This window comes from Pongo abelii, chromosome 21 (assembly GCF_028885655.2).
Source record: "Pongo abelii isolate AG06213 chromosome 21, NHGRI_mPonAbe1-v2.0_pri, whole genome shotgun sequence".
Taxonomy (NCBI): Eukaryota; Metazoa; Chordata; class Mammalia; order Primates; family Hominidae; genus Pongo; species Pongo abelii.
The window spans coordinates 67608836-67633919 of NC_072006.2; the positions used below are offsets into that span (position 1 = coordinate 67608836).

At 61.8% G+C, this 25084-nt stretch overlaps 2 protein-coding genes across 3 annotated transcripts; both read left to right on the forward strand.

Annotated features, from left to right (window-relative positions):
• The first annotated feature begins 9102 nt into the window (after positions 1-9102).
• On the forward strand, positions 9103-11946 carry LOC129052180 (uncharacterized). The gene is made up of 2 exons (XM_063720597.1): positions 9103-9165; positions 10286-11946. Exons 1-2 carry the CDS (start codon positions 9103-9105, stop codon positions 11552-11554), a joined length of 1332 nt encoding a protein of 443 aa, XP_063576667.1. The 3' UTR covers positions 11555-11946.
• Positions 11947-12168: 222 nt separating this feature from the next.
• Positions 12169-24851, forward strand: LOC134760774 (uncharacterized). 2 transcript variants are annotated; one of them, XM_063720572.1, is made up of 2 exons: positions 12169-17027; positions 17769-24851. In XM_063720572.1, the coding sequence occupies exon 2, from the start codon at positions 20752-20754 to the stop codon at positions 21688-21690; it is 939 nt and encodes a 312-aa protein (XP_063576642.1). In that variant the 5' UTR covers positions 12169-17027; positions 17769-20751; the 3' UTR covers positions 21691-24851. The 2 variants fall into 2 exon arrangements, with proteins under 2 accessions (XP_063576642.1, XP_063576641.1); XM_063720571.1 differs by having other exon boundaries at positions 12169-16634; positions 16758-24851.
• Positions 24852-25084: the final 233 nt, after the last annotated feature.

The window sequence follows — 25084 nt, forward strand, 5'->3', positions numbered from 1 at the left end:
TCAGGAAGGGGCCGTGCCGAGGGGCACCACTAGGTCAGGCCTCAAGGTCTCAGCTCCAGGATGCCTCACCCAGAGCAAGACCCAGGGTGTCTGCAGGACAAAGACGTCAGAAGGAAGAAGAGGCAGAAGCCAGGAAGGTGGAGGTGTCCAAGAAGATGTGGTGACACCAGGGCCCGAGGGCTCCCCAGCTTGTGGTGGAGGGCGCTGCCTGTCTTGGTGTCCATGAAACTTTGGATGAGGAACAGCAGGAGGACAGGACCCAGGCAGGAGCTTCCAGCTCAGGGAACGACACGCCAGGTGGAAAGAACGGAGCCCGGGATGCTGAGGACGGGAACAGGATCACAGGCACCTGGATGCACCAGGAGGGCGAGAGAATCAGGAGGGGAAAGGAGGAAGAAGGCCTTCAGTTCAGGAGGAGAAGGGCCTTGCAATACAGAGACCTCGCAGACGCGCCCTCGGCCTGTGGCCAAGGTCAACACCAAATGCACACGGCCTGGGCTGTGGCATGGAGGCCTTCATCTCTCTGCTCTTCTCCCAGAGACAAATTCGCTACAGAACGTCCAACAGGGCACCCGGCCACTCCCCTGGAGACCCCGGTCACCATGCAGAGGCCAGTGAGACCACGGGGACGGCCTCCCAGTCTTTCCTGCAGGGCAAGATGGAATCAGCTGCTCCTGCAGCCCCAGTCTCATCATCTGTGAAACAAAGACAAGGAAACCCGTTTTATAGCCACAGCTCAGTCTTTGACTAAGTCACATCCTCATTGCTCCTGTTTCCACAGAGCAGACACCAACATCCCGACATCCAGACTGGCTGCCACCAGCTCACTGGAATGGCCAGCCCGTCCTGCCGAGGCCAGTGGACACGCCAAATCCCTCCTGCAACAAGTTGCCATCCATCCCCTTGACTAATACTTACCAAATTAATTCCAGATTTGGAATCACTCATGGTCCCAACAGCACTCAGCTCCATCTCAGTCCCCACCTCAACCCCCTCCTCAGCTCCCTCCTCAGCCTCCACCTCAGCCCCCACCTCTGTCCCTCCTCAGCCTCCACCTCAGCCCCCACCTCAGCCCCTCCTCAGCCCCTCCTCAGCCCCCACCTCAGCCCCTCCTCAGCCCCCACCTCAGCCCCCACCTCAGCCCCTCCTCAACCCCCAACTCAGCCCCTCCTCAGCCCCCACCTCAACCCCTCCTCAGCAGCTGCTGGAATGGACTACCCCCAAGGAGTTGGCGCCCCACAGCCTCCTTCCCTTCCCACCTCCGCCACACCCTGACGAGGGGAAAATGGAGAGCTGCTGGGCGGGAACTTGTACCCTGTTGGGCGCCTTGTATCCCCAGCCTCCTCTCACACCACAGGCTGCTGGGGCCCCATCAGCGGAGCATGGCTGCAGCGAATGTTGAAACCACCAGTTCCCATTCCTAGCAGGGCTGAAAGGAGGAGGACGCCTGGAACCTGCTTTCTTGCTGCTGCCCTTGGGGGTGGCCCACTCTGGCAACTGCAGCCTCAAACCTGGCTCGCTGAGGGGTGTGTGGGGGAACTGGGGGGTCCCTGGGGTCTGGTCCTAGGAGGAAAAGGTGGCGGCTGTCCATGCTCTCTGGGGACCCCCAGGGAAACCCCGCCCTGTGGAGAGCAGAGCCTGGCTCAGCCCCTCCCTCCTGCCCTACCTCTAGCCTTTCCAGCCAGTGACAACAAAGCCCAGGTGTGAGGAGCCCCTGGCAGGCGTCTGGGCCTGGCTCTGAGGGGCCAGCAGGCATGGGAGGGGCTGGCAGGGCGGCCTTTGTGTTCTCTGCTTTGGAAGGAGATAGAACAGTGGTGCCAGCCCGCCTGCAGATGCGGCGGCATGCAGAGGCCTCATCTGCCCCTTCTGAGGCAAAGCCTCTGGAGGAGCCCCCACCGGGTCCCCCAGGCAGCACCTCCTGGTCCTATCATGTGAGACGCACAGCCTGAGAGGACCCCTGAGGTCCGGCAGGGACAGCAGGAAGCATACAGGGAAGGCGCTCCCCAAGATGGACCATGGTGAGGTTCTGGCCCCAGGTCCTCAGGTGCAACTGGCACCCTCATTTCCCGGGATGTGAGACCCATGCCCTGGATGACGTCCCTCTGTCCTCTTCACAGTGGCTCCTGCCCTGTGAGACCCCAGAATCTTCCAGAGAGAGAATCCACACCCTGCAGCGAGCCTGTGTGCTGAGCTCCTGGGGCAGGACAGCCAGACCCCAACCATGCCAACCGCCCTGATGGTGCCACTGCAGCCTTGCAAATGGCATGTCCCCTCTAAAACCTGCTGCCCAGAGGGGAGGAGAAGGGATGTAAGGCAGGTTCCAGGCACTTCTGTTTCGAATTAAACCAAATTATGAACAAAACAGCCCCATAGGAAGGGCCTTGGGATGGCACCAGCCACCACCCAGGCCTCGGCAGGCCCCACCCAGGGACCCGAGGACCCCACGCGCCAGCCCTAGGGCAGTAGTAGCATGGCACAGACACAGCAGTGAGCACCTCCGTGGCTGCCCCACCCAGCCTGGAGCTTGGCACCCTGCAGGCATGGTCCCAGGTCCCTCTTCAGAGCTGGGAATGATGAGCAGACTGCTGGGACCCCATCCTCACCCACAGCTGCGTGGCGGGGCTGCTGGCTGCCTTGATCTACCCCCACAGGGGCTGATGTCCTGTGGCACTCCAAGCCCCCCGGTGACCCTCAGTCAGCCAGCACACAGGAGAGTCCCCAAGGCTCAGTGTAGGGGCCCTGCAGGCAGTGGTGAGATGCAGGGTCTGCGTTTCCCAGGCCGGGCAGTGCAAAGCCAGGAGCAAAGGCACCCCTCACCGTGTGGCACCTCCTGCCCCTGCTGGCAGAGCCCACAGATCCCAGGCACGGGATGGGGAGGGCAGTGTGGCTCCCGCTCAGGCCTCAGGGAGTACAGGGACATCTGGGCAGAGGGTGGGCAGGATTTCAGGCATCCTACCTCCCGCTAGGGGAGGCCCCCGGAAATCAGGAATTGGGGCCTCAAGAGCTGGGCAAGCCTGGTCCATTCTTTAGAAGTTTCTCTTCTTGCAGGACTGGAAAGATAGGCTGCTCTTCTGGTCTGTTCTCTGTAAATGCTCCCCCACCATCCCTGGGTGGGGTTTCCTCTTCCCAAAGCCTGCAGGGCCTGAAGGGTGAGCCCCTCACTTGGTCTCTGCAGCCTCCATCGTCAACACTCAGGGCTCCTGCCCTTCTCCTCTCCCTGCACCCTCCCCTCAGCATTAGGTGGGGGTTCCTGTAAAGCTCTGGGGTCAGGGTCTGGCCCTCAAGATCCCTGTGAATTTGGCGACTGCATCACTCTTACCACTGCCACCTTCTCTGTTCTGCTCAGGGCCAGGTCGCTCCACTCTGCCCCAGTCTCCTGGGGCAGCTCTGAGCTTCTGCACAGTCACCTTCAGAATGCAGGCACCTCCCAGTCCCCGGATCTCCCAGCACTGTTTCACCCCACATTGGGTGGAGCTCAGGAAGGGCCTAAGCTCTCCCCATCCCTGCCTCTTGCCCCACCCCTGCCTAGCATCCTCAACAGCCTCACTGGTCCCCCACCGGAAGGCCCTTCCCTTCCATCAACCTGCACAGAGACTGTTGCTGATGGGGGAGCCAGGGTGAAGGTGCCTCTCTGGGCTCCCAGAGTTTCTTGCCCCGGTCTGAGAGGCAGGAATTCCTGCCATTGATGCATTCCCTCCCAGTAAAGACAACTGGCAAAGAAACAGATGGCACCCTTGAGCTGAGGATCGCAGGAGGGTTTAACAAGTGGCACGGCCAGTTTGTGGGGAAACCCAGGGACAGAACGGCATCCTGGGGCTGGACAGATTGAGGCTGCCGCCCCTCCAGACCAGAGGGATGTGGTGAGTAGTCCTGCAAGGGGCATGGGGGCTGACACTCCCTCCCCTCCTTTCCCTTACATCCTCCCCTCCCTCAGCCAAAGCCAGAGGCTCGGAGCCCATGGTGCAGCACAGGCGGCCACCAGAGCCAAAGGGAGGAGGGGATCTCTGTGCACTGGCTGGGATGCAGCACATCTTCACAGTCGGTCATTCACACATTAGTGAGAATTTGTGTCTAAGCCACTTCCAAGGGAAGATATGGGGAGAAAGAAGGCTTGGAAAGACAGTGGGAAACAGAGCTGCACAAAGTGGTCCTGGGGATGGCCAAGGGATGAGACCACGGTGCACCTCCAAGGGACCAGTCCATCCTTTGCCTCTGCTCCTCCCCAGCAGATACATTCAGCTGCATCTCCCAAGAATGCAGGCTCACATTCCCTTGTCCAGCCTGAAAATCCCCCAGTGACAAGGAGAGTGCCCCAGATAGCCCCAGGGTCAGCCCACCCCAATTTGATGCCAACTCCAGGCACACCTCCCATCAAGCGAGCGTCCAAGGAAAATAGCAGATTTTCAAAAGTCACAAATTAGAGCATGAAATCCAATGCTTGACATAAGCCTTCTGTGCAGAAACCGTGAGGCCCTCCAGAAGCACAGAAGCCCCTGTGGCGACTGAGCCCCTTTCCTGAAAGAAGATCTCCCTTCTATCCACTCATTCGTTTAAGTAACTGTGTTTTAAAAAGAGTTTTCTATTTCCACTATTAGTGGAAAATCACTATCACTTGCCCAAGGACATTCTGGAGTGTCTGAGACTCGAAGACAAACCAGCACTAACAGGTCCTTTCTCTGCACCCCACAGGTGTGCCATCCTTAGCCCCCACCCCAGGATACTGCCCTGTTAGGTCCACCCTGCCTGCTTTCCCAGAGCTGCCCCAGGCAGGGGGCTGGGCACAAGGAGCAGGCTGTGTGTCCCCCACTGCAGCAAGACCCAGGACAGCACAGAGACCCACGCCTCTCCGCGACCCGGGGAAATCCCAGGGCTCTCATGCCTCCTCCCTGAAGGGTCTGCACTGGTCAGACAGGAGGGGTGCATTCTGCCTGGGGGGCCGCTGTTCTGCTCAGCCCCAGGAACCCCTCCCATTTCTTAAGCCCATCCTTCCTTGGGCTTGTCCTCTCCTCCCCTGCCCCTAGATGCCCAGCCCCAGTTACACAGGGAGGTAGGCGGCCCTAGGGCAATGGCCTGGGGTGGAGGCTCCAGTTTCTTCCCAGCATGGCACACTCCTGTGGCATTTGACTTAGTGGTGGAGGGGGCATCCCCCAAGAGTGAGGTAAGAGAATACCCATGTCCCTAAAAGCAGACAGCAGCCTGAGAAGCTCCTTCGAGGGCCCTCCTTTCTTGCTGGAGTCACTCCTGAGAGGTAAATGGAAGGAGATGGAGATGAGCAAGAGGAAGTTGGGGAGGAAGATGGTGCAGAGATGAGAGAGAACCAAGAAAAGGCGAGATGGCAACACACAGACCTATGGGAGAGACATTCAGAGATGAGCAGAATCATAGAGACCAGAAGAAGAGACACAGAGACAAGGGAGACACAGAGATGGGAAGAGACACAGAGACAAGGGAGACACAGAGATGGGGAGAGACACAGAGATGGGGAGAGACAGAGAGATGGGGAGAGACACAGAGATGGGGAGAGACAGAGATGGGGAGAGACACAGAGACCAGGGAGAGACACAGAGATGGGGAGAGACACAGAGATGGGGAGAGACAGAGATGGGGAGAGACACAGAGACGGGGAGAGACACAGAGATGGGGAGAGACACAGAGACAAGGGGAGAGACACAGAGACCGGGGGGACACAGAGACTGGGGGGACACAGACACCAGGGGGAGAGACACAGAGACTGGCAAAGACACAGAGACCAGGGAGAGACTCAAAGACCAAAGAGAGACACAGAGACCAGGGGCAGGTGCTGAGAGAGTGATGGGGACCTGAACCCTGAGAAAGGACTGGCAGATGTGTCCTGGAGGGAGGGACAGAGCAAGGGCCATTCCAGCCGTACCCCGGGACCATGAGCTGCAAGCCATCCAGCAGCTGTCAGCCCAGCCAAGGATGGCCTTGTTCTCTGCACCCCGAGCCAAGCCACTTCTGCGGAAGTTCCACCTTTGGAGCATTGGTGCCTGGGCCAGCTGGGCCCCACAAGCGCCTCTGTGGTGGAGCTCCCTCTGGTGGGGTCCTGAGTGCTGGGGTCTCTGAGAACTTAGGGGGAGGGGCATGGAGCCAAGTCCCGCCCTTGTGACCGGGAGGGGGTTCCATGGGGGGGCACCTGAGGGCCTGAGGAAGGGGAGGGCTCCCTGTCAGATGCCCCCTGCTCCCACTTAGAGGTCAGGCTGTAACTGAGGAGGCCACACAGAGTCCCCGCCCCATGTGGACTCAGGGACAAAGAGCCCTCACCCTGTGGCCACGCTGGCCGCATCCAACTTTGCTGGGTCGCATGGAGGGGGACCCAGGGCTGGGAGAGACCCTGCCCCAGCTCCGCGCAGGTCTGTTCTGGGTGGTCCTGAGGCCCAGGTTCAAAAGGAAAGTGCCCTAAATGGGTGTCCTGCAGGGCCCTGCATGCCTGGGGTGACCCCAAAGCCAAGCAGGAGGGGTTACCACTGGAGGAGTCAAGGCCACAAGGCCCCAGAGCCTTCTCGAAGCTCCTGCTCTCAAACTCCTCCATCTTTCTAGAGAAGAGAGCAGTGCTGGGGCAAGCTGCTCACCCCTAACTCCTCCAGGGTAATTTGCTGACACCAAGATCCCTAGGTGGGGCCAGCAGGGGCCAGCCTCCGTACCCTCCCCGCAACACACCCTCTAGGACCCTAGGCTAGGCTTGGAGGCAATGGGAAGGAGGCAGCTGCCCAAAGCCAAGAGGCGCCCTGTAGAGGGCGGCCAGCCCTGGGCAAGGGGCGGGGGCTGGGGGCTGCTGGCCCAGGCTCCATATCCCCAATTCCCCAGCAACAGTGCATGGCCAGGGAGGCTGGGACTGGCCAGGTTCGCACCTCGGGCTGAAATATTGGCCCCTGGGGAACAAAAGGCCTATTCCCGCCATGAGCCAGGCACCCAGCTCCCCTCACTCCACACCGGCTCCCGCCTCCCTGTCCGCCCAGGCGCAGTGCTTACCTGACCTCTGTTCTGCGCAGCTCTCAGCCCCGCAGCTCTGGCAGCACCCACAAGGAGTTCCGCCTCTGGGACGGTCAGTCCAAGGTCTGTGTATTCCTTCTCACTAGGGCCAGGGAGGAGGGGGCCAGGCCGGGAGCAGAGAGAAAGGGGCAGTGGCCTCATTTCCATGCGGAGGCCCCAGGCCCTGTGCTATCCCCACCCTATTGTGCGCCTGGGCGGGCTGACAATCGAGGTCTTTGTGGTCGGTTGTGGCACTCCCACCCTCAGCGCTCAGGCAGGCGGGGTCCCTGCCACCCGCTACAAAGGGTGAGGAGGAGCAAGACCAGGAGAGGCCCTCCCTCTCCCCACCAGGCACGGGGCCCCATGACTGGCCTCGTCCAGACCCAAGCCCAGGGGACAGGTGTGGAGGGAGCACCTGCAGATGGAGCCTCCCTGCCCCCCGCCCCTCGCCTCTGAGTTTGTGGGTGGGGGCAGTTGCCATGTTTGCACTCCCACCCCCTAGTCCTGGGGATGAAGCCGCCTGGCAGTGTCCCTGGAGCTCCTGGGGGTGGAAAAGGGCCCCTGCTAGGTGGGATGGGCCTTCAGGGGCCCCTGCTCCTCATGGCACCAAGCATCTGCCCACCTCTGGGAGGTTTAGCCTGGCGTGGGAGGAATGGGAGGCCCCTTACCCACAAGGGAGATGTTTGGGGTCACAGTCACAGGTGCCGGGGGGGAGGAGGACCCAGGCCTTGCTGCAGAGCCAGACAGAGGTCTCCGCCATCCCTGGGTGAGGCACTGGGTGGGGGCCTCTGAGCTCTTTTGACCACCCCAGCTGGAAGTGGGAAGCTGTGGGCCACTGGGTGGCAAGGACCCCACTCCCTCTGTACTGTGGGCACCTCCATCCGGCCTCCCACATCTGTACTGTGGGCACCTCCATCCGGCCTCCCACATCCTCCCCACCTCCGCATGCTGCAGGGGCTGGGTGGGGGGTGGTCTGCAGGAGACTCCAAAGGAGGGCAGGGTCAAGGGTCAAGAGGTGGTGAGCCAGCTGTTCCCAGATGTGGACCGCGGCCTTTCCTCTTTCTGGAGGAATTACAGGCCTCCCGCAGAGGAGGAGCGGGTGGTGACGAGGGAGAAGGAGCGGAAAGGGAGGGGTTCTCCACGGGTTCTGTTGATTTGTTTAATCCCACGCTATTCGGAGGCTTTCACGGGTGGCGGACAGGAGGGAGGGGGAGGGGGTGGGGGTCTCGGCCCGTGTTCCCTCCCCTCCTCCTCCCGCTCCCGCCCCCGCCGGAGCCACCTGACCCGTAGCGAAGTTGCCGGCCCCGCTGCGCGCCCGCCTTTGTGCGCACCGAGGCGGCCGCCGGGAACCGGGAGCCCGAGCCGGCCCGGCAGCGCCGCCGCCCCCACCTTCGCGCCCCTTTTCCCTCCCCCACTGTCCCCGGAGCTGGCAAATAAACAAATCCACAAACAAATTATCCGTGTGCTCCGGAGAGGCGGCGGCGTGGGCGGCGGCGGAGAGAAGGCGCCGGGCAAGGCGAGACTAGGCCCCCGCGGAGCGGGGGGAGCACAGACCCCAGCCCGGGCCCGGCAGCAGTAAGTTGACTTTTATGAAACCTACGAAGCTCGTGGGGCCACCGAAAAGGTCCCAATCGGAGCGGACGCTGCGGCGCGGGCGGGGCAGAGGCTGCAGGCGGGCTCCCCTTCCCGCGCGGCTCCTACCGTCCGGCTCCGCCCCCAAGCCCTAGACGGCCCTTCCCCCAGCCCGCCTCGCTGGGGGCCGCTGCACACCGGGGGTGGAAGTGGGGAGCCGGGGACCCCGATCGCTACTCAGGACTCCAAGAGGGGCCGGGTTCTTCTAGGGATGTACAAAAATCTAGGGTGACCCAAGGGAAGGGGGCGACCCCCAGCCTCCCACCTTACCCACCCCGGCCTGCCAGAGAGGCCTCCGCCAAAGGTAAAGTGGGCAGGACGAAGGTGCTCCGCCAGGTGAGGGAACAGGTCTGCGAGGGGTGGCGATCCACCCTGCCCCTGGTGGAGCCGGCCCTGTACAGAAAAGAGACCCAAAAAAAGATATGGGGTCCCCGAAGCCAAGGTACCGATGGGGGGTGCTAAGAAGTCTTTCCCCTTAGAATGGGAACAAGCTCCAGGGAGCTTGAATCCGGAGACGTCCTGGACCCGTCCAGGAAGCTAAGGGTGGGGGACGGGAGGGGAGGGGGCCGGGAGCCGGCCTTCCTGGCCCCAACCCTTGGTGAGAGGAGGGCTGGGGGTATAAAGTCCGAAAGCGAGGCGGAGGTTTCAGGGTTCCGTTTCAACACCATGGACAGCGGATGCCTCAGCCTGGGAGCCTAGGACCAGCCTGGGAGCCTAGGACCGCCCTGGGGACTGCCCCCGTTTCATTAGGGTGAGAGTCCGATCCCGACCACTGGAGGCCAAGGGCAACGGTCTCCAATGAAGCGGGGCTGCTGCAGCCTGGCCTCCCCACCCCTCCAGCCCCTCCAGCGCCCGGCTTGCACCTGCTGAGGCTGCCGGCACCCGCAGGCTTGGGGCAGCTTCCAGAGCTTTGCGCTTGGAACAGAAGGTTCCCCTTGGGCTGTGGAGGAGTAGAGGGCTTGAGCGTGACCTGTGAGAAAGAAAGGCTGTCCCTGACACCTGCGAAGGGCGAGGAATTGCGGCTGGGAAGGGTCAGGTTGAAGCCGCACCAAAGGGGGAGGGGCGTCCTGATGGTTGAGGACCGGCGGAGGCGGTGGGGGCAGAACCAACCCGAGTTCCTGCCGCCCTTCCTAACCGGCTGTCCATAGGCTGGGCAGTGCTGGAGAGGGTGGAAAAGGAAGGAAGCAGGACCTGCGCCCAGGGAGGCCCAGGCTCTGCTCCGAGGGCAGATGGCGCAGGGGCTGGGTTGGCCCTAGGAGGAAGGAGAGGGGGACCGAGGCCTGCCGGCCGCGCTGGCCTGCGCTCCTTGCAGTCTAAACAAAGGCCAGCGGGGGAGGCTCCGGACGGTGAGGCTTGGGGAAGTCACTGATCCCTGGCCCTAGAGGGCCAGATTGGGGGCGCCCCAAGGACCCTATCGAGCTGGCAGTGACTGCAGTCGGGCCGTGGAGTGTCGCCTGTGATTCCATGGTCCCTACGGGCAAGAGCTCCCATCCGGGTCTGAAACGGTGAGAACCGCAGGCTCCGATGGGGGCGGGGAAGGACGACCTTTAATTCCCTCCCCACTGTACGGAGCCCAGCAGGGCCATCCGCAGGAGGCCGGCGGGACCCTTGCCTTTCTCAGGACTGAGAGGCTTGGAGGGCCGCGGTGTGAGCTGCGCGGCAGAGTGCGTTCTGCGGGCGCGAGACAGGAGACGCGAACCCGCGGTCAGGGCCCGAGTGCGGGTGCGTATCTGCGGGTGCCGCTGGGCTGCGTGCCGGCGAGGCGTGCGCGTGGCGAGGCGTGCGCGTGGCGGGGTGTGGCTGGAGGTGTCAATGTGCATCTGGAGGGGCTGCGCGCGTGGGTGCTGGAGGGCCATGTGAGGGGCTGGAGTGTGTGGGAGACAGGCGTTTCCTTGGGCCTCCCTGTGGCCGCGGGGCGCAGGGCACGGTCGAGGGCGCTCGAAGGCTGCGTCCGCGTGAGCCTAGGAGCGCGCGGGGCGGGACGCGGCGCGAATGCGCGGGAGGCACGAGGCGCGCAGTGCGTGTGTGCGCGTGTGCGCGGCGCGCGTGCCCCGCAGTTCTCAAGGACACCTCGGGGAGGCAGCGGCGGGGCCGGTGTCCGGGTGACGTCACCGCGCGCCCCAGTGATAATCGCCCGGTGCCGGAGCGGAGCGCGGATACGCGCGGAGGCAGCGGCGGCGGCGGCGGGCGCGGGGACAGTCGCATCGGGGCCGGGCCGGGCGAGCAGGATCTGGGCGCCCGCAGCGTGGACCCCGTGGACACTCGGCTCGCAGCCGGCCTGCGGCGCTCGGGGACTTGCCTGGCTCCCTTCTCGGGGTTCCCGCGCCCTTCTCCGCCCAGGGCAGCAGCGCGCGGGGCCCCCGGGAGCCGAAGAGCAGGCGGGAACTGGCGGCGGCGCGGGAGGCGCAGGGAGCGGAGGCGGCGGCAGCGGCTCCAGCCGGGACTGGTAATTACGCTCGGGGCCGGGCCGGGGCGAGCCGGGCAAGCGGCCTCTCTGGGTCTCCCCGTCTTTCTCTCCACGAACAGCTCGAGCGCCTTCTCGCGGGCCCGCTGCGCGCGGAGAGGACGAGCTCGCTGGGTTGTAAAAAGAGACGAGTTTTCATCTTTGAGCATCGAGATTCGTTCTTTTAACCGCATTCGGTGCGCGCTCCTGGGTCGGCACGGGCAGGGGGACGGCAGGGGAAGGCAGCTGCGGAGGAGCTCGCGCCGCCCAGTCGGAGCGGTTCTGCGCCCCTCGGAGCCCCGCGGGAGGCGGCCGGGTGCGCACGCGCTCACCACCCCCACCCCCGGAATCCGTCTCCGCGATTCCCGGGCGCCCCAGCTCCAGGAACGCCCGGAGGGACGCACTTGGGGGCCCACTCTCTGCCGCGGAAAGGGGAGAAGTGTGGGCTCCTCCGAGTCGGGGGCGGACTGGGACAGCACAGTCGGCTGAGCGCAGCGCCCCCGCCCTGCCCGCCACGCGGCGAAGACGCCTGAGCGTTCGCGCCCCTCGGGCGAGGACCCCACGCAAGCCCGAGCCGGTCCCGACCCCGGCCCCGACGCTCGCCGCCCGCCACAGCCCTGAGGGCCCCTCTGCGTGTTCACAGCGGACCTTGATTTAATGTCTATACAATTAAGGCACGCGGTGAATGCCAAGAGAGGCGCCTCCGCCGCTCCTTTCTCATGGAAATGGCCCGCGAGCCCGTCCGGCCCAGCGCCCCTCCCGCGGGAGGAAGGCGAGCCCGGCCCCCGGCGGCCATTCGCGCCGCGGACAAATCCGGCGAACAATGCGCCCGCCCAGAGGGCGGCCCAGCTGCCGGGCCGGGGATCTGGCCGCGGGACACAAAGGGGCCCGCACGCCTCTGGCGTCGCGGGGCGGGTGGGGGCGGCCGAGGGGGGAGCCTGCGGCCCGGGCCAGGCTGCGGCCAGCCGGCCCCCGGCCACGTGTGTCCGCAGCGCGGAGCGCCCAGGCGCCCGCAGAGGGCGGCGGGGGCCGGGAGACAAAGGGAGGGTCCACGGGGAGCGGCGGGCGGGTGCGCGGGGCGGCGGGCTAGGGTGCGGCGCTGTCCGCGGTGCTGGCGGCGGGGCGGCCCCCGCGGGACGGGAGCGCGGCCAAGTGCGGCCCTCGCCCCCACAGCGGGCGCCCTGGACAGTTGCCACGGCAACGTGGGAGGAGTTGGGGCAGGGTCTGAGGTCACCGCTAAGTCTGCCCTTCCTCAGGCCGCTGAGCCGCGGGGCGGGGCGGGGGCGGCGCTCGCTGTGGCCCCGGAGCAGCCCCCGCAGCCCAGGACCAGGCTCGCATGGGGACGCGGGTCTGCGTCCGCCTCCAGGGTCCAAACGAGGGCGGTGGACACGCCGGACCGCATCCCGCCCCCAAAGCCCGCTCTGGGCTGTGCAGGACCAGGCACGTGAGACTCCGCAGCCCAGGGAGAAAATGACAAATCCCTCCCCCGCCGCCATCTGCAGCCGCAGTGACACCCACTCGGGTTTGCTGCAGGGGTTTTTTTTTTCTGTCCCCGGAAGCCAGCGCCACCTGCTGACGCCCGGCACTGCCTCTGCGCCGCCTCCCCCGCGCCCATCCCAGGCCCCGGCTGGGCTGCGATGCCCCGGTGACGGTCAGAGGACGACCCCCTCCCCAAGAGCCCCCTTCCCCTGGGGCGAGTGCCAGACCTGGCTTTGCAGCTTTGCCTCTTTCCTCTTAACCAGGTAGAGGCTGAGCCTCTCCTCCCCGGCTTCAATCCGAAGCAGGAGTCTGAGTCGCCTGAAGTTCTCCCAGCCCCAGGCCCAAGGCAGGGAGCAGAAGTTCAGGATAAAAGGAACCATTTGAGTTTCAGGCAGTGGCATCTCCACCCCCACCACCGCCGCTGCAGGGCCACAAAGGGAACCTGCCCCTGCGGCTGTCATCAGCACAGACCTCCAGCCCCTCCACCCAAGTCGCCTGCTGCAGACACAAGCAGGAGCCCCTGGTGCCTCCATCTTCCCACCCCCACCCCAGTCAGCCAGGCAGAGTCAGGACAGGGTCCACCAGTCTCCTCAGGGGCAGGTTCCCCCTGGAGGGCGCAGAAGTGGCATAGGCAGCCCCAGCAAGCCCCAGCCTGACCACAGCACCGACCCCGGTCTTGGCGTCCCCTTCTTCCTTCCTCCCACTGTGAGGGGACAGGCAGCACCCCCCAGGGGCACTTCTGGTCCTAGAGAAGGGGTAGGGGCCCCAGGATCATTCCAGGACAATACCAAAGGGACTGGTGGGAGTGGGGTGTTCCTTTGGGGTACAAGATGTGGCCTTAGCCTAGCTGGAGCTCCAGCCTGGCCCTTCCCTCAGAGGGAAGGTGGCCCCTGGCTGCTCCCTCCTCTGGGGCCAGGGATGGGGGCTCTGGCTTTGTTCTTGTACCACTTTCCTTCCTGGGGACTTGGCTCCTGGCCAGAATGGACCTTCCATGTCAGTAGCCTGGGGAGGGGGACACTTGAGAGCTGGTGGGAGCGCATGGGCAAACTGCCCTTGGCACTGTCCCTAGACAGTCAGTCTCTGTGGGGTCTCCTAGGAAGAGCTTCCTGGACTCTGCCACGGTCAGGGAGCTACCTCTCCTGATGCCTGCCCCCAGTGGTGCACCTGGGCCCCAGCCCCCAGGGCAGACTTGTGGTTTCTGGGCTCCAGCTCATGGGGGACACGGGAAAGTGGGCAGCCCAGTAGGTATGGGGCACACAGTGGGAAGCTCACTACACAGGACCTGCAGAGCTGAGTGAGCACCTCCTTGGGCCAGGCCTTACTGTGGCTGTAGCACCGTCTGCCGCAGTGCGGGGAGGGCCCCATGTGCCACAGGGTCCACTCGGACCTGCAGCAGCTGAGCTGCTGGCCTCAATGAGAGGCCCTTGGGGCAGGGGCCACCATCACCATGCTCTGCAGCCACCACGACTGCCCTGCGTGTCCAGCTCAGCCTCTCCTCCTCCTGCTCACACCCGCAGTCACAGTCACAGACATGCTCACACAGTCTCACCTCCCACGCACACACAGACACTGCCCGCCTCCACTCAGGAAGAGCTGGGCACATACCCCCAGCTGAATCCGCAGCACCCAGCCTGCATTGGATCGGCTGCCAGGCAGTGGTCCTGGTAGACAGCAAACTTGAGCCAAGGGCTTGGGACACCCTCTGACCAGACCATGGCACCCAGCAAGGCCAGCTCAGGGCTGTCCAGCAGGGCCCTCCCCAGTGTCGGACCAGAGGAAGAAGACACCTCTTCCCTGGCCCGAAGATTTTTATTCTGAATAAAGCCTAATAAAGCTGCTGAGGCTGAAGCCACAGGCCCCACAGTCCCCTCTGAAATTCCCCCAAATCCCCCGGTCCACGGGCAGCAGAGGTGGGAGGAGCTGCAGGGGCCAGGCCACAATCAGCAGGGGCCAGGGCAGCCAGTCCCTCCATTCTGCAGCCCCTGGGCTCCACCCTGACCTCACCTCCAGGCAGGGCTCCCTGTGTGGCCATTGGCCAGGAGCCCCCGCCCTCCTTCCCCTCAAGTCCAAGCCCCCTAGCAGGTCTCTGGCCAGGGCTGAGATTAGGAGCTGGCTCTCAGCCTCTCTGCCCCTGGCTGCCTCCTGGCCGTGCCCATAAGCCAGTCTCCTGGCAGTGATGACCCCAGAGCTCAGACCCTCACAGCCCAGCCTTCACCCCTGGTGCCCAGACCAGCTGCTGTTTCGGGACTGTGGGTGCCAGGAACAGTTGGCAGCTGGGTGGGGTGGGGCATAGGGGATAATGTTGGGGAATGAATTAAAAACTAAAAAATGAAATGATACAGGGTGACTCCCTCCAGCTTATTAGAGGGATGGAGAGGCCTTGTCCGACAGTGACAGCACAGAGCAGAGAAGTCTGCCTCTGCAGGGTGACGCGGTCCCAGAGGTGGCAGGGTCTTCTCAAGTCACCGCTAGCCAGGGACATGGGCCAGAGGCAGCCCTGGAATCCAGCAGGCTTGGCATTGGTCCTGGGACCACTCATGACATACACATGCACACACAGACACCTTGGAGCCTTATGTCCTGTGGCCCCCAGAGCTGCCACAGAGCCAGAAAGCAGGACCCTCCCTCGCATGCATCACCATAGCCACACTCCTCCACCCTGGACTCTGGCCTGGCCTGACAGAGGCTGCTGGTTATTCACCAGGTGGAGGCCCAGGCTCCATGTCTCCAGCCACCCTGCCCGCCCCAGCATCAAGTTCCCTCTGCACTCTATTTCCTCCTTGGTAGAGGGGAAAAATAAAGCCAGTGTCTCCCAGGGTTGCCTCGGGGTAACCGGTGGCAACACCGTGAATGAGATCAAGAAGAGGCTCTCCAGGGGAAGCTGAGGCCAGGGTGGGGCCCAGCCCGGGGCTGGGGATGTGTTTCAGGGGGAGCACGGCCAGGCACCCCGCCTCTTGCCATCCTCATCCCTGCAGGGCTGAGAGACACAGGTCATTCTGGCTCCTTTTCTGGAACTCAGCATCAGCCAAGCCATGATTGCCACAGAGATGGCCACATCCCTCCTCTTCTCAGCTCTGCAACCCCCACCCCAGCTGGCCAGGCCAGATCCCAGAAGGCAGCCCCCACCACCCAGAAGACTCACAGCAGGAATACAGGGATACAGGGGCAGAAATAGGCCCTAGTGCTGGGGAACAGGAGTGTTTCGGGGGAGACTCCCCCACCACAAGCCATTTCTACAGATGCTCTGATGGGGCCATGGGGTTGGGGGCCAGCTCAAAGCTGAGGGCAGCTAAGCCCCCTCCTCAGGGCCATGAGTGGTAAAACTGAGCCAGATGGAAATACACAGCCCCTCTGCATCCTCAGCAGATCTCAGCAGACCTGGTCGGGTTGCTCCTGAGATGCTGTGGCCCCTGGCTCCCCAGCCCCGAGTCACCACCAGCTGGGAACATGGGCCAGAGGCACCCCAGAATCCAGTGGGCTGGGCATTCCAGCCTGGTCCGGGGGCCGCTCTGCCACGCGAGTTTATGCCACCACCTCTGAACACTTGGGAGGCACGTGGGCTGGGCTGGGGCACAGCCACTCTGGACCCTCCTGCTGAGAGCCCCAGCTGAGACACAGACCCTTGGCCAACCCCAGGAATGTCCAGCCCTATGAGCAGGATCTCAGCCCCACATGAACAAACGACCAAGACCAGGCTTGGGACCAGGCTTCCAGCCCCAGGCTGCACCCAGTCCACACACAGCACATAGGGTCAGTGCTCCATAGTGGGCACGTTTCTGCAGGGACAGGATGGAGATGTCCACGAGCACACAGACCAGGCTGAGGTAAGGTCTCAAAGTACAACCATGTGGCACACAACCATCCACCTGGGGCACAGGCAGAACTCCCCAACACACCGCTTAGCTACCTCTGTATGTGTGGCCAGGCCCTCCTGCAGGTGCCTGTACTTACCACGTGAGGGCGCCCTGGAGCTGCCACAGGATCCTGCGCCTGGACAGGGATGGGGAGAGACCCCTGGCAGAATTAGGCCCCAGAAGGACCTCGAGCATCGCACAGACTCAAAGGCCGTCTGCATGAGCAATGGGTGGAGGTAGGCCCCTCCCCACAGGGAGACTGCCCTTTGCCCCACACACCTCAGACCAGGGGAGGAGGGACACACGGGGGCCCTTGCATACCAGGATGCTCTTTGTTCATTCATTCGTTCATTCAACAGATATTTCTGAGCCCTTCCTAGGAATGGAGCCACAAGCGCCACCAAGGTCCAGGCGGGTCTGCAGGGACAGGACCTCCATGGGCAGAGAGGGTAGTCTGGGCTCTGCCTGGAACCCACCTGGAACAGAGTCTGGAACAGAGCAGGAGCATCCTGGTCACAGTGGACAGGAAGGCGGGGCCCCCTCAGCCATTGGTACAAGGGCATGTCTCAGACTCCTGGAGTCAAGACTTCACCGCTCTGTGCTTCCGTTTACTCATCTGTAGCTGGAGGGTAAGTTTAGACATGTTCGTTCAGTAAATGTCAGCAGTCATCATCACCATAATCACTGCCACCATCAGTACCATCACCACCATCAACATAACCATTGCCACCATCATCGTCATCACCAGTAGCAGCAGCAGCAGGAGCACCATCACCATGGACCCTGCAGAGTGGGGCCATTTAAACTCCCTCTGGCTGGTCCTGTTTTCAGTTCTTTGAAGCAGTGGGGATGAGGGAGAGATGCAGATCCACTGAACTGTGGCCACCCAAAGGTCACTCCATAGACCCATATACTTCTAGGAGGGTGACTGCATGCTGAGGACACAGGAGGGGAAGCTACAGGGCCTCAGTGCCAGATCAGCCTGGTGATGCTTAGGTCCCCAGCTCCACATAAGGACAGCCCTCCTCTGGCCACAGAGGTCCTGGTCATCACTGCCTAAGCAGCCCCTGACACAGCTAACCTTGGACAGTCTCCGGTGTCCCTTCCCCACAAGTCTTCCCAAATGTCCAGAGAAGACCCCTGTCTTGGCCCCCAAAAGGTATTTCCCAGTGACTTCACACCCAGAGAAGTGCAGAATCTGCTGGGGGCAGGCAGTCCTGCTTAGAAGACACAGTGGCTACCCTGGGCAGGGTGGCACCCCCTGTCAGAGCCCACCTGCCAAAAGGCTGGAGATGTCCCAAGAGCCTGAGGACCAAACAGCCCACAGAAAAGCCCATTTCCAGCCAAACCCCACCTTTCCTCATGTGCAGATCCCCTCAAGAACTACAGACCTGAGGAGATGCTGTGGCTTGCACCCAGACAGAGCAGAAGGTGGATCCTTCCCAAGGGGCTCCTGTTTATCTGGGACCATTATCATCTTTACATTAGTTTTACACGGCCCATGTGTGTGCACCTGTGTGTGCCTGTATGCATATGTGCATGTGTGTATACATTTGTGTGCTTGTGTGTGAGCATGCCTGGGGATGCCTGTGGGCATATGATCATGCGTGTCAGTGTGTGCCTATGGTAGGGCACATGATCACACATGTCATGCGTGCCCATGGTAGGGCATATGATCATGTGTGTCTGTGCATTCCTATGGTAAGGCACATGATCGTGTGTGTCAGTGCATGTCCATGGTAGGGCACATGATCACGTGTGTCGGTGTGTGCCCATGTTAGGGCATATGATCACACGTGTGAGTGCATGCCCATGGTAGGGCACATGATCACGTATCTGTGCATCCCCATGTTAGGGCACATGATCACACGTGTCTGTGCCTGCTCATGTTAGGGCATATAATCACGTGTCGGTGCGTGCCCATGGTAGGGCACATGATCACGCGTGTTGATGCATGCCCATGGTAGGGCATATGATCACACGTGTCTATGCATACCCATGGAAGGACACATGATCACACGTGTCAGTGCATCCCCATGTTAGGGCACATGATCATGTGTGTCGGTGCATGCCCGTGGTAGGGCACATGATCACGTGTCGGTGCATGCCCATGGTAGGGCACATGATCACGTGTGTCGGTGCGTGCCCATGGTAGGGCACATGATCACGCATGTATGTGCCCATGTTAGGGCATATGATCACACATGTCTGTGACTGCTCATGTTAGGGCATATAATCACGTGTGTCGGTGCGTGCCCATGGTAGGGCATATAATCACGTGTGTCGGTGCATGCCCATGGTAGGACACATGATCACACGTGTCTGTGCATCCCCATGGAAGGACACATGATCATGGGTGTCAGTGCATCCCCATGTTAGGGCACATGATCACGTGTCGGTGCGTGCCCGTGGTAGGGCACATGATCATGCATGTCTGTACATGCCCGTTAGGGCATATGATCACACGTGTCTGCGTGCCCATGGCAGGCATGTGTGTTGTGTCCACGTGTTTGTGTTGTATGTTCTCTGTACATGTATGCATGTATGTGCCTGTGTGCACCCAGATGCTCATGCATGTATGTGTGCTTTTGTGTGCACCTGTCCATTTGTGTGTGGGGGGTGCTGAGGTACAGAGAGCAGCTCCAAGGTAGGAAAGAACCACCCTGGGCCCTCCGGACTCCCAGAATGCTCAGGCCCTCCTGCCTGGCAGTCTTTGCCCATGAGGATGTTCCGGCTGGAAGGCTCTTCTCATGCTCCTACATCCCTTTCCCAACTCATCCTTCAGGTCCCAACTTGGTCTGTCTCAGAGACACACCATGTGCGTCAAAGCTCTGACACTCCTGGGGCATGGGCTCCCCTTGGCCTCCACTTCCCGAAGCCGCCCCACTCTCAAGTCCCTCACCAGCCACTAGGGGTGGTGACTGGCAAGGAGAGGCCAGACCGGGATTAGTCACCGGGTGCTGCTAGTCCACCTCCTTCTCCAACCAGGTTCCACCCTCCCAGGCCAGGCAGGTCCTCCTCCACCCCATTCTGACATCTGCTTCGTGGCATCCCTCCCCAGATAGCAGCCTGAGGACCTGCGGAGGGGGCAAGAGCAGAGCAGAGCAGGCTCCACACTGCCTCATGCAGGTACCCCAGGCTGGGTGTGGCCCAGAGTGGTCAGCCCCCAACATCAGCTGCTCCCCATACGGCCCTGGGGCCAAGACACCCTCAGGGATGTCTTCCCTCCCAGGAAGGCCAGGTGGGACAATTTGCCTTCCGGGCAACACACATTCCTGCCTCCCGGTGCCCTGTGTCCCCTGGGCCTCCACCCACTGTGTAGCACAAGCATGTGTCAACAGAACCCTGTGGCCAGGCCCCTGAGTGTCAGGAAGTCCCCTAGAAGACTGAGCTGCCTGCCCCTGGCTCACAGAGAGGTGGGGAGCAAATGGGGGTCTGCTTGGAGCAGGGCAGTGGCAGAGGGAAGGACCAGCCCCGAGGGGCTTGGGCATGGCAGGGATTGGGCCTGCACTCCAGGTCTCTCTGGACACCCTTACCCCAGCCCCTGGCCTCCTCAATGCCACACTTAACCAAGTCCCCCTCAGACCACAACCCCATGCCCTCGCCTGCTCCTGACCCTCAGACACAGGTGCCCAGCTGCTAATGCTGTTCCCGCCTCCTTCACCCCAAAGTCCCCTCACCTCCTGCCCTGCCCTGGCTTGATGTGGCCTCACGTCCCAGCCTCTGCTCTCCAGTGCTGTGCCTGCCCCACCCCCACCTCCTGCACCCCAAAGTCCCCTCACCTCCTGCCCTGCCCTGACTTGATGTGGCCTCATGTCCCAGCCTCTGCTCTCCAGTGCTGTGCCTTCCCCACCCCCACCTCCTGCACCCCAAAGTCCCCTCACCTCCTGCCCTGATGTAGGCTCACATCCCAGCCTCTGCAGTCTCTCCAGTGCTGTGCCTGTCATCACCCAGCCACCTGCCTCCCCGCCTGTTGGAAAACAAGCAACTGTGCTTGTTGGGGAGACCGCAGACTTCAGGCCCGCCCCAGGGCTCAGCAGCCCTCCAGCCTGGCCCTCACACACCCCCACCTCCTCAGGAAAGGCTCCAGGACACATACGGTCCACACCAGTCTCCTCCTCCTTTGAGCTGCCGCGGCCGGCCGTCCTTGACCTCAGGTCATGTTCTGTCAGTCCTGGTCCCCTGGCCCCACTCCCTTGAAGGCAGCCAGTGACCAGAGCCCCAGAAGGTTCAGTTGCAGGTTCCAAGTGAATTTAGGGATGGGGAGACTGTAGGGAGGCCCTGCTGGAGCTGCATAAAGGCACTTTGAGTGACTGGGGTCCTCCATGCTGGCCATGCTGCTGCCTGTACTTCATGCAGCCCAGGGTCCTGCACTCTGGGCCCTTTCCTGGGGGAGGAAAGAAATCCAGACATCAGCCCTGGGGAGGTGGAAGGACCCCAAAAGGGGCTGAGCCCCAGGCACTAGCCACTCACCGATCCACCGGTGAGCGGGGCTGGAAATCGGCCTCCGGCGGGATCGTCTCAGGCTCAGGCACGAAGCACAGAGGCCCCGTCCTAAGTGGAACCTCCATCTGCAGCAGGTGCTGGGTGTGGAGAAGCCAGTCTCCCGGGGGTGGGGCAGGGGGTACGGATGGCTGTCACTCAGAAGGACTTCCCACCCGGGATGATCAGTCTCACAAACGACAAGGAGACCACCCTAGGCTTACACAGACCCAGGGGGCAGGGCCCCTCAGTGCCTCTCAGGAAGGCAGAAGGGGCTGTGGTCCTGGCCCAATTCCTGGGACTCCTGACTCTGGCTGCAGGCACTCCCTTTACTCTGTGCACTTGCGGGGACGAAACCCACCTCCAACTCCATGGATTCTACTGCCCAGGGCTTCCCCAGACACAAAGGGGAGCTTGTGCCTGGGACACGACCACCCCCGGGACAGAAACACCCCCTCGCGGGACTCCTCCAGGACCCACTGTCCTATGTGGGACCGTTCCACAGGTGCTACTCTCCCAGGGAGCAAATCCCAGTGGCTCCTGGCCACACCCACATCCCAAAGCTCTCCGGCTGTCCCTAGGTCTGCACTCTGCTGCACCCTGCTCCCACAGCGGGGCCCACTTCCCTGCTCCGCGAGGCTGCTCCACACAGCCCTGGCACCCCTTGCCCCCTGCCCACACCCCTCCAACCTTGTACACAGGCAGAGGCCCCGCCCAGCCTCCACCCAAGCACACCCCCGGCCTGGTCCACCTGCAAAACCAAACCTGCTGGACTCGTCATTTCCCCCAACCAGCCTGGCTTCTCCATGAACAACCCCCCCAAGTTGGGGACTGCTCTCCTTGGTGATGACAAGGGTCCCCCACTGGTGTGGCCCCTCCAGACCTTGCCGCGACCTCAGTGACCCCCCATTGTCTCCCCATCCTGCAACTTGGGGTGTTGAGGCTTTTAAGTTGTCAAATTAGAACAACTCGAGGTGGGGACCTCGGCGGGGGGCTGGTGACAGGAGGATGGATCGCCAGGAGGATGGATGGCCCAGAGCTCAGAAGAGATGGTTGAGTGACCAGCCCCAGGGGACCCGGCAGGAAGAAGCCAGACAACTTCTGAGGTTCCCACTGAACCGAGACCCCACCAGGCTGAGGGGCTTGCACCTGCGGAGGAGGAGGGAGGAGTCACCGTCTGGAGTAGCCAGGGGAAAGGGGTGGAGAGCAGTGGCTTTGCATCCTCCTGTTCTTGCCCAGGGTTCCCAAAACAAATGCCACCCCAGCACACAAACCACACAGGCACACAGACACACATGCACACACACCACACAGGCACATACCTGTGCACAACACACCACAGACATACTACACAGGAACACACACAAGTGCGCACAGGCACAAACATGTGCCCCGTACCACAGGCACACACCACACAGGCACACACGTGCACACACACCACAGGCACACACACATGCACATACACCAAACACACGAGTGCACACACCACACAGGCACACACACGTGCACACTGAAGTGCACACACCACACGGGCACACACATGCATACAAACACAATTGCACATACGTTCTCACACAGACACACACGGGCATACATACTACATGCGCATATCTACACATACACGCATGCACATAAGCATCACACTACATGCACAAACATGCAATACACATGCAGACATACACAGCAACCAAATGATCAAGGAAAGGGATCAAAATATTAACAATAAGTGAATCTGGGTGAAGAGTATTCTCTATACTATGCTTACTCTTGCAATTTTTCTGTATATTTGACTTTATTTCCAAAGTAAGTTTTTTAAAAAAGGAATGCCCTCACCTCACCAGCCACCACCCCGTACCAGCCCCTCGAATACACCTCAAGCAGCTCTTCTTGATGTTGGGACCAGAGTCCCTCTCTCACCACTCCTCTGCAGGGATGCAGTGTACCCAGCTAGTGAAGACAGACACCTGTGCCCCCACCCCAGCCCCAAGCTTCTGCTTGTCCCTGCACCTCCAGGTGCTCACGCCCAGCCCCAGGGTGCAGCAAGCTTCTCAAAATATAAGGGGGAGGGGGAAGGGAGGCCATCCCATCCCTGAGGCCTGGCAGAGCAAGTTGGCCTAGGGACCTGGTGTTCTGGGGCCCCGTCAAGGCCACCCTCCTGCACACCTGTACCCAAACTGAGGAATGACCTCACCTGCCACCTGCCACCATCTCTGGAGACAGCTAGGGCTACGTTAGCCCAGCTTGGCCCAGCCCAAGCAGCAAACTGCACCTTGAGGTCTCCTCCTATGATGAGAAGATCACGGCAGAAGCCGGCACTTGGGGGAGGCAGGGGAACCACGACACCAGCTCTGGACGTCCCCTCCTGTCTGGGCTGGACACTGACCCCAGGCACTTCTCACCCTGAAGCACACCATTGCCCACCCTTGTGCCCTGGACCCTCCACAGGTCCAAGCAGGGGATGCTGTTCCAGAGAAGCAGCTGCCGCCCACCCACAGAAAGTCTCCTCTTCCAAGCCTGACAGTTCCACAGGACTAAGGCAACGCTCTTCCTGGTCTCACAAAGGTGGCCAGAGCCCAAAGCCCCCAAGGGCCTCATCACGTGTGCACCACCTACTCCACTCCCCTGTCCCCTCAGAAGCTGCCCTGGGGCTGCCCAGCCTGCAGGGGCCCAGCCCTGTCCACGGCAGCGTGTCAAGGCTGCCCTCGGCCCTGAAGGAGACCCTTCCCACCCCACAGCTTCTCGGGGCACCAAGCAGTGGCGCTGCGGTGTCCGAGCTCCCCATCTGCCCATAGGAGCCCCACCATCACCCACGGGAAGCAGCACTGCAATCTCCGAGCCTCACCCTCCACAGGACACCAGGAGCGTCAGCATACTGTCATCCACAGAGCCCCGTGACGGGCATGTGCTGGGCTATGGCTTCCCATAGCTTAGGACCGACTTCGGGCGGCTCGCCCTCTCCAAGGCTGCAGAGTCGGAGGAGTGCCCAAGACGTGCCTCTGTCCATGATACACTGGAGGCCCCTGTGCCCAAGCTCTGCCCAGACGTTAGCAGTTGCTGGTCCTTCTTTGACTCTGGGTGACCAGGACACTTGGGGGAGGGAGGATGCTGGCCCCAAACAACCCCACAGGCTGTGTGGACTTCCCAAAGGCAAAGGGGCCCCGTGGCAGACCTGTCCTGAGATAGGAGCCTCAGCCCTGGGCCACAGCAGGAAGCCAGCAGGTCTGGTGGGCACCCCTGGCACTTACTGGAGTTGAGGCCTGGGCCCGATGCTCATTCCGACATCGGCAAGTCTAGCTCCCTCTCGCACGAGCCGAGCGACACAGCAGGGCGAGGCCTCGCCCGTGCCCAACGCTGATTCTTCCACCTGGTCCAGCTGGCGATGATGTATGAGACACCTAGGCCTGTGGCCGGCTGCCAGGAAAGGAGGGAACCTAGATTGCTGTTCACCATCTGAATACCCCGTGACTCACCAGCAAGCAGGCCACTCTCTCACACTTCCACCAGGGTCGCCTCCCAGATAATCCTTCTCAGTCATAAGGAGGAACTCTTGAGAAGAGACCTTCTGGGGAGGAGCCTGGTGGCTCGAGGAGCCTCTGAACCGGGCTTCTTTTTGCTGTTTCTTTTTTTTTGAGGCAGAGTCTCACTCTTGTTGCCGAGGCTGCAGTGCAATGGCGTGATCTCAGCTCACCACAACCTCCGCCACCCCGGTTCAAGCAATTCTCCTGCCTCAGCCTCCAAAGTAGCTGGGATTACAGGCATGCGTTACCATGCTCGGCTAATTTTTTTGTATTTTAGTAGAGACGGGGTTTCTCCATGTTGGTCAGGCTGGTCTCAAACTTCTGACCTCAGGTGATTCGCCCGCCTCAGCCTCCCAAAGTGCAGGGATTACAGGCGTAAGCCATCGCGCACAGCTTTCTCTTCTTATCATGTAAGCACTATGAAGGAATAAGCGAGGCTTTTTTTTTTTTTTTTTTTTTGAGACAGAGCCTTGCTCTGTCACCCAGGTTGGAGTGCAGTGGCATGATCTCAGGTCGCTGCAACCCCTGCCTCCCGGGTTGATGCCATTCTCCTGCCTCAGCCTCCCGAGTAGCTGGGAATACAGATGCCTGCCAACACGCCTGGCTGATTTTTTGTATTTTTAGTAGAGACAGGGTTTCACCATGTTAGCCAGGATAGTCTCGATCTCCTGACCTCGTGATCCGCC

Coding starts and splice junctions, on each gene's coding strand:
- LOC134760774 (XM_063720572.1), top strand. CDS start 20,752: ATGCAGCCCAGGGTCCTGCACTCTGGGCCCTTTCCTGGGGGAGGAAAG.
- LOC129052180 (XM_063720597.1), top strand. CDS start 9,103: ATGGGAACAAGCTCCAGGGAGCTTGAATCCGGAGACGTCCTGGACCCG. Junction 9,166..10,285: donor ACCCGTCCAGGAAGCTAAGG/GTGGGGGACGGG, acceptor GCTGCGCGGCAG/AGTGCGTTCTGCGGGCGCGA.